The sequence below is a fragment of the Pteronotus mesoamericanus genome, unplaced genomic scaffold, assembly GCF_021234165.1.
Source record: "Pteronotus mesoamericanus isolate MK-2021 breed Mesoamerican mustached bat unplaced genomic scaffold, CSHL_Meso_final contig_164, whole genome shotgun sequence".
NCBI classification, from domain to species: Eukaryota; Metazoa; Chordata; class Mammalia; order Chiroptera; family Mormoopidae; genus Pteronotus; species Pteronotus mesoamericanus.
Window position 1 is genome coordinate 11,881,099 of NW_026555065.1, and position 9,112 is coordinate 11,890,210.

Genomic DNA, 9,112 nt, shown 5'->3' on the forward strand with positions numbered 1-9,112 from the left:
AGGCAGCGATGGAACAACTTGCTGATTGAATTTCTGGTACACCTGCTTTCTTAACATTAGGATTAATTCCTAGTGTGAGAGACCCTGTTGTAAGAAAAATACTTCAGTGCAGTGGCAGAACAAGATTTACTACACGCATGTAGACTCCCCAAGAAATAGCAGTGCCTAAATAGAAATCCTCTTAGCAGTCATGTTAACAGAGAAAATATCTTTTGATACTAAGTGTCATATATAAATTCAAATGAATATTACTTTTGGAGAGAAGTAGTTGCTAAGCAGATTGGTGGTGGTAATTTGATAGTTAATCTGAGGTCTAAATCTTCAGCACTCTAATGTTTCTACATAATTTTGGCATTTTCTTTTCTGTTTACATTAAAGAAATCTTAGATAATGACTGGGAAGGGTGAAAAATATTTTCATACTTTCAAAACTAATTTTATACCCTGGCTGGTGTGGCTCAGGGGATTGAGCACTGGCCTACAAACTGAAAGGTTCAATTCCCAGTCAGGGCACAAACGTGGGTTGCGGGCCAAGTCCCCAGCTGTGGGCATGCGAGAGGCAACAGATCAGTGTTTCTCTCCATTTCTTTCTCCCTCCCTTTTCCTCTCTCTAAAAATAAATAAATAAACTCTTTAATTTAAAAAAAAAGAATTGTGTTTTTTCTAATTCAGGAAGGTCAGGATCATCTGTTACAGCTATTACCATAAGTAGCAAAAACATTTCTAAAAGAAGAAAAAGACTCTTACATTGGATTTTAAAAATCTAATTATGATTGTTGAATCTGGATTCATTATATCATTCTCTCTGTACCTATGTTTGAACTACTTCATAATAAAACGTTTGTAATGCTGTTTGTACCCACACTTATATAAAGAGTAAAACATTATATACACACATATAAAAACACTTTATAAATATATATTTACATATGTTTGTAAAATATGTATATATGTATGTGTATATACGAGGCCTGTCCAGAAAAAGTACAACCATTGTTAATAGAATGAGAATGGTTTATGTGACATTGATGTAACCTGGCAGCCAAGGATAGGGGACTGGAATGCACATGCGTGAACAATGACAACTTCACTGTACTAGTCCATGGGGGTGGTAGACACTATTGAGTGAGTATGTGTAATGAGTGGCCATCACATTAAAAAATGACTGAGTGCGTAGAGCAACAGATCTGCATCAGATTTTGCATTAAGTTTGAACATTCCTCCACAGAAGCTATTTGTATGATTCAGAAGGCTGCAGCTATAGGCAACTGGTGATTGACAGCTTCATCCTGACAGCGCAACTGCTCATGCATCATGTCTCATGCATTATGTGTCATGCAGAGTTTTTTGGCAAAACATCAAATCACCCAGGTGACTCAGCCCTGCTACAGCCCAGACTTGGTGCCCTGTGACTTCTGGCTTTTCCCAAAACTAAAATCACCTTTGAAAGGGAAGAGATTTCAGACAATTGAAAAGGTTCAGGAAAATATAATGGGGCAGCTGATGGCAATTGGGAGAACTGTGAGGTCCCAAGGTGCCTACTTTGAAGGGGACTGAGGCATCATTGTTCCGTGTACAGTGTTTCTTGTATCTTGTGTCTTCCTCAATAAATATCTATTTTTTGTATTATGTAGCTGGATACTTTCTTGACAGACCTGTATATAACAAAACAAAAGGACATGTTGTTCTTAAGAAATACTCCTAAGACAAAATTACAGAGTTATATTACAGAGTTATGTGTGAAAACTGTAGGATAGAAACATGCATGTAGTAAATATGTCCTTAAACACGTGTATGGTGCAGATACACCAAATATTAACAATGGGAGATTGTCATTGTATTCATGTGTCGCTTTATTTTTCCAAATGTTCTAAATGAATGTTACTTTTATAATCAAAAATATTTTTTTAAATATAGCACCACAATGGCATGATTGAAAGGATGAATAAAAGATAACATTTATTTAATTTGTCATTGATTTTTTAATAGGGGCAATAACCATGGCTTTGTTGGAAAACCTGGTGGCAGGGAATGTCTACATTGTCAAGATATCTGCATCCAATGAAGTGGGAGAAGGACCCTTTTCGAATTCTGTAGAGCTGGCAGTGCTTCCAAAAGAAACTTCAGAATCAAATCAGAGGCCCACGCGTTTAGATTCTGCAGATGCCAAAGGTCTGTATACTGTCACAATCACTGATTTTTCTGAAGGAAAGAAAGTGCAGACGTATTTCTCAGCTCCCTGCACTTTATGTCCACTCCTACAATGGCCATACCCTGAAACCTGCACTCAGCTCTTTGATTTGTTGCCAGCGAGGCTTTGACGCCATGGAGCTGCATGGCTCTTCTCTGTACTCCTAGAAGAAGACAAACTTACCTCAGAATTAACTGCAGTTTTCAGACCACTGTGTCCCAGTTATTTTTCTTCCCAGCTGTTCAACCACTGAGACAGATGAGCTACGCCTCCTGGAACTATGGGGGTAGGCTTCTTGGGAGGTTTCATGGAAATAAACAGCAGTGGTGGCTGTGGTGTTCAAGCTCAGAAGAGCATGATTTCATTAAGAGTTTTCACCACAGAAAAACAACCTTTCTAGAGAGAATGTTGTTTCTTTTAAGAAAAGCAATTGGAAATATATCTTTAAAGAGCCACCCTCACTCCACTCAGGGCAACTGTCCTGTTCTGAAGGAAACCAGGCCCGCTGTGGTGCAGAGCTAGACACCTCCCCTTTCTCCCCTCTGGAAAAATCGGGGGGTGGGTGGGTGGGGGGTGTGTGTGTGTGTGTGTGTGTGTGTGTGTGTGTGTGTGTGAAAACAGAGGGGGGGTGTGTGTGTGTGAGAGAAAACGGAGGGTGTGGGGGGTGTGGGTGTGTGTGTGTGTGTGTTGGCGGGGAGTAACTTTAAATGGAGAAAATGCCAGCTGAACTCAGGACAGACTTAAAGGCTCGTAGCTCCTCAGAGGATAGTTATTCAGTCGTGTATGTATATGTGAGTGAGAGAGAGAGAGAAAGAAAATATGAATGAGAAATAAACACATACCCAGGGAAGGAGTGGGGGGGAAAGGACAGAGCAGTCATTTTATGCACAGGGAGCAGGTAGCCACAGTAGTTACTCTATCAGGGGAAAGAGAGAGCAAGGCTCCTATAGCAGCTCAAATACCTTGCTACTCAGAGTGTCTAGGAATCAGTAAGCGTGTCATCCAAGAGCTTATAAAACATGCAGAATCATGGCCACCACTCCAGAACTAGTGAGTCAGAATCTGCATTTTAACATACCCTCTAGTAAAGCATATGTACATTAGAGTTTGAGGAGCACTGTTAAGTAAATGCCAATACGTTCAATGGAAAACTAATCTAATACAGCTCTGCTCTAAGGTAACAGGACATGAAAGCTACCCTTTGGTCCATCAAGGAACAACTGTGCCTTTTGCCTTTTAGCGTTACAAGTTATAAACTGATGTTCATCTTTGATATAATAATACAATACTAGAACTCATGTAGAATCCTCACTATGGGAAGATAAACATCTTTCTGAGATCACTGATAAAAGTGTTATGTGTCTTTTCTGGTTAGACACAGTGTCAAAGTTGTCCTATGAGAGGAAGGAAAATTATAGAAAAGCAATTATCTGTCAGAAAATTACAAATGGAATCATGCATTTTTTTATTTATCCTGAGTAAATGTGTTTCCCCTTCTAGTTTATTCAGGATATTACCATCTGGACCAAAAATCAATGACTGGCATCGCTGTAGGAGTTGGCATAGCCTTGACCTGCATCCTCATCTGTGTTCTCATCTTGATATACCGAAGTAAAGCCAGGTGTGTTTATATTGCTACAGATGTGGAGGTGGTTAAAAACTATACCTTACAGTAACCACAAGAAGCAAATTGAAACCAGGTGCCATTTAGAGTAATTGGGATTTTCCACTTTAAAATAAATGAAGTATTACTTGAGTTCTTACAGCTATAGAGATAAACTCACTTTGGAAGATTACTTTCTTGCCCTTTGAAAAATTTACTGTGCCAATAAAATATTCTTAAATAAAGACCTAGTTTCTTCATTTCCTTAGTATCTTGAGAAACACAAAGTAGTCTTCAGTATAGAAAAATGACACACTTAATCTGATGTATCTGCTGAGTGAGAGGATTCCTTACTGTCTGGAATATTTTCACATTTAAGTAGCCCGAAATGCCTAAGTCACTGAGATCCCCTCCACCCCCATCACCGCAGAACATATGGCTGGATATCTCCAGACATGGATTAAAACAAAGCCTTAACTAGGGATTGATTCTCTATGAACTCTGTCAGGCAATGGTATCCGTAGTTTGACTTCAGCTAAATCCTTAGCATTCAATGAACTTGTCTGTTTCTAACCTTCTATATATTTTGGTTTTTGCTTTGATTTATTTTCTTAATGTTCTTTTGTCAATTAAAAAGAAAACTAAAGTCAAAAACATATTTTTAGGTAATATGTGTCACTTGACTCCCTCCATTTGCCTAGGTTGTTCAGAGTTACTCTATATATGTGTTTGGTACTTGACTAAGAAAACATATTATGTTAATAAAGAAGAGTTAGTGCTAACATCTTTTTGTATATTGAACTGGCTTAATTTTACTGTCCAAATTTCTCATTTTAAGAACTTTTCTATAATATCTTTACGCACAGTGTTTTAGTGATGCCTAAATCTTGCAGAAGTGCTATTGTAAATTTGCCATCATTAATTGGCAAGTGAAATGTGATATTAGTGGTAACAATCTGCAGACCTGAAAGAGAACATGTAAATTAAAAATTATAATTTATGCATAAATTATAATCAACAATAATAAAAATAGTAGTTTGTAAATATTAAAGTTTTTAATAAGGTTTGTAAAAAGTATATGTAAGAAGATATTGGGACCAAAAAAATAAAGAAGCTCCCTTAAATCGTACACATTTTCAGCAATGAGTTGGAGTAAAAATCTGATACTTAGTTCTAAAAATAAGTGAGAAGCAAACATTAAATAACTTTATTGTATGCAAAGTTATGATTATAAGCCAAATTTGGTATATTTGCCTGTATCACCAATGAAACTAGATTTTCTTTTCTTTCAATATTTCAGGAAATCATCTTCTTCCAAGACGGCACAGAATGGAACTCAACCATTATCTCGTACCAGTGCCTCCCTAGCCAGTGGACATGAAGGAGGAAAGAACCTGGAAGAGACTGTAGAAAATGAAGACTCTTTAATGCCAATGATGATGCCCAACAGCTTCATTGATGCAAAGGTACTCCAAGCATTGAGGCCAGTTTGCTGCATAATCCTTACCTCGATTCATCTTCCATTTATGTGTAAAATCTCCTTACCAAAAAATTACATGTCAAATGTATTATATCCATACTTCACTTAATGAAATGTGAAACAGTTTTACTCGGGTGCTTCCTTACATAAAATAATTTGGGGAGAAGAAGATAGGGACATATGAAAGAATAAAAGATGAAAGACAGAGGTAGCCTTGGCTGGTATGGCTCAGTGGATTGAGTGCTGACCTGAAAACCAAAGGGTCACTGGTTTGAATCCCAGTCAGGACACATGCCTGGGTTGCAGGCCAGGTTGCCAGTTGGGGGGTGTGTGAGAAGCAGCTGGTCAATGTATCTCTTACACATCAATGTTTCTCTCCTTCTCTTTCTCCCTCCCTTCCCATCTCTCTAAAAATAAATAAATAAGATCTTTAAAATAAAAAGACAAAAGAGGTATAGAAAAAAGAAAAGGTAGCATAAATTCAAATAGATGGAATTATATGGAGCTATACTATCTTAATGAGGACACCAGGATTATATTAGTATACATTTATGAGAAATTGAATTGCTCTGTATTTACTGGGTAGACAATTTTTTTCTCATTCATTGTATACTTAGTTTGGCTGATTTGTTTTTAACTAAATTGACCATCAGAACATTCCAGGTACGGATGACATTTTTAAAAGTATGGAGGATCTTGTTGAATATCTCAAGGTCCTTCCCTTTATTGCCAGAGGAAGTTGGATATAGTTAAGAATGCCATTGGGGGATGTTACTTCATGTCCCTTCCACTATCTGTAATAATAGTATAGTGATAAGCATTATGAACACCAACTGAAAATTATTTTTAGCCACATTGCAACATTAGATAGTATACATTGTTATAATAGCTCTCATAACCAGTGTGCTATAAACCAGGTATCAGTAAACTACCACCAAGGTTGGCTGGCCAGCGGCCAGTTTCTTTATGGCTGTCACCTGAACTAAAAATGTTTTTCACATTTTTAAAGGATAGTTTGAAAATAAAAAAGATGAAGGAGAAAATGCGACAGAGGCCATATATAGCCTGCAAAGCCCACGATATTTACTATGTGACCCATTACAGAAAAAAGTTTGCCACATTATGCTATAAATTATTTTCCCCCAAACCTTCCTTAAAATTTAGGATAATAAAAATATAACAAAATATCAGGCAATTTTAATATTTAATTTTATGCAATTATATTTAACAGATGCAATCTGCTTGTACCTGGCACAATTCTGTATGTTGTCTATATTATAGGTACATAATAATGAATTGATTTTTTATACTCCTGTTGTCTTTTTTTAAGATTTTATTTATTTATTTTTAAAAAGAGGGGAAGGGAGGGAGAAAGAGAGGGAGAGCAACATCGATAACTTGCCTGTTGCACGCCCCTAACCGGCCACCTGGCCCGCAACCCAGGCATGTGCCCTGACTGGGAATCAAACCGTCAACCTTTTGGTTTGCAGGAGGACCCCCAGCTCACTGAGCCACACACCAGTCAGGGTCTGTTGTCTTTTTTGTTTGCAACTTAATTTAGCTTTTATTTGCTGAGGTAAATGCAAGCCATTAAAGTTATTTCACATTAATCTAGAACACTAGAACCTAAACCTTTCAAATAAGAATAAAAAGTACTAAAATACACTGTAGTTCTGTTATTAATAACTTGGAACTCAACATGAAAAGGGATTGGGGAGAAACAGAGTAGGAAGGCAGACGTGGAGAAAAAGCAGGAGAATCCAGCGTGAAGGGAAGCAGAGCCAAGTGGAGGCCTGGCGTGAAGCCGAGAAGACAGTTTGAGGGACAGATACCTCCGTTCTCCTAGGTTAGCTTGCGAGTTGATCCCCCATTTATTGCCATATATAGTGCCCATTTGTTTTCTCAACTGTTCTTAAATTTTTCAAACATGTGGAAAGGTTAAAAGAATAATGTAATGAATACACAAATAATCATCAATATCTTGTCATATTTCTATATTTTTTTTTTGTTGCATCATTTGCAAACAAGTTTTGGAATCATTATACTTCACCCCAAATACTTTATTTAGGATATATATCTCTCTTAAGGGTAAACCTGTTATATCTTTCTGATTACTAACAACTACCCTGAATTTGTTGTATGCTGCTTGTGTAAAAGAAGAAATAGTAATAATGTGATTGTTTTATTTTAACATAAAGAATTTTGTGCACTACTTGTGATAAACTGGAAATATAATACTTACATTTTCCCCTCCTCCTTCTCCAGGGAGGAACTGACCTGATAATTAATAGCTATGGTCCTGTGATTAAAAACAACTCCAAGAAAAAATGGCATTTTTTCCAAGATTCTAAGAAGATAAGAGTTGAGCAGGTAACCCACCTAAATGAGAAAAATCTTTGGCAACCTGTGGTATATGAAATGGTAAAGAAAAAGAGAGGAAAATGTAAATGGATACTTTAATTTTCATGTTTTTTTCTGGGTGTTATTTTATTTATTTGGTGCAGGACCCCATGGAAAGCCATGGGGAGTAAGCACTGAAGTGACAGTTGGAATAGTAATTAGAACAGGGGTTTTCAGTGTGGGGGTGGGGATGGGCAGTGCAGAAGGGGATGAGACAGGAGCATGCAACCAAGTCACTGAAGACGCCTTTGATACCTCACTTACCCCAGTAATTCTGATGTGCTCCCAGTCCTCAGTGGGGAACTGCTGACCTAGACAGTCCCTTCATGATGATGACCTTTCTTCACCATGTACTTGGACAGTTTGCTATCTCAGAATATGTAAAACCAGACTGATTATTTTTCAGGAGCATTCTGTCATCACTGATAGTGTTTTATGTGTTTTTGCCTAGCCTCAAAGAAGATTTACTCAATCGGTCTGCTTTTACCAGCCAGGCACGACTGTACTAATTAGCGATGAAGACTCCCCCAGTTCCCCAGGGCAGACAACCAGCTTCCCAAGGCCCTTTGGTGTTGCAGCTGATACTGAACATTCAGCCAATAGTGAAGGCAGCCACGAGACCGGGGATTCTGGAAGGTTCTCCCATGAGTCCAATGATGAGATACACCTGTCTTCCGTTATAAGTACCACTCCCCTGACCTCCGATTCCTTCCCTGGCAATGATTCAGGTGGAGATCCCTTGAAGAGGAAGTGTCAAGACCCTGCAGTGTCCTCAGATGCTGAGCAAACTTCCTCTTCCGTTCTGCAGCCACCATCTGCCATGCTAAGCTTTGATAAAAATGATTTTCCAATCTAGGCAGCTATGTTCAGGTATTCTCACCTTTAATTCTGTTCGAAGGACAATGAACAGGGAGCCAAAGCCTTTTGTGAAAATCTTGATGTCTTATTGGGTATTTCAGCTTTTTTGAATGTGTTTTCTTTTATTTTTAAACTCACGTATTTTGAATGTTTCATTGTCAGCAATGTGAAAAGACAGTCAAGATATTTGACTGGATTATAAAAATATATCACTGGAGCAGAGGGAAGACTTTTGAAAGCCCCTTTGCTAACTATCTACCTCAGTTTGCCAGATGGCAAACTTAGAAGACAACTTTGTTACCTCATTTTTTGTGATAGTTTCTCAGCTACATAACCAATGATACTTCCTAGTAGTATTTTGTTTTCATTGCTGTATGTGTAATGTGTGTGATCAAAGGAGTCATATAGGTAGATGAGTAAGAGTGTTTATCTGAAGCTCTGATTTAAAAAAAAAAAAGAAAAAAACTACGACATCTGCATGATTTTTATATTTAACACCTCTCACTGTGAGGACTGTTAAACCACTAAAAAGAGGAAAAGTGGGACTGTTGATTATAGTGAATGACCCAGACAAAAAAACA

General features: G+C 37.7%; 1 protein-coding gene across 1 annotated transcript in view; it reads left to right on the plus strand.

Moving 5' to 3' along the window:
* The window catches only part of PRTG (protogenin), a 120,310-nt gene extending 111,781 nt beyond the window's left edge, over positions 1–8,529 (plus strand). The window contains exons 16-20 of the mRNA XM_054565388.1: positions 1,989–2,171; positions 3,691–3,811; positions 5,094–5,259; positions 7,539–7,643; positions 8,125–8,529. Coding sequence (XP_054421363.1) covers positions 1,989–2,171; positions 3,691–3,811; positions 5,094–5,259; positions 7,539–7,643; positions 8,125–8,529 — 980 coding nt within the window. The remainder of the gene's footprint in view (positions 1–1,988; positions 2,172–3,690; positions 3,812–5,093; positions 5,260–7,538; positions 7,644–8,124) is intronic.
* The last annotated feature ends 583 nt before the right edge of the window (positions 8,530–9,112 follow it).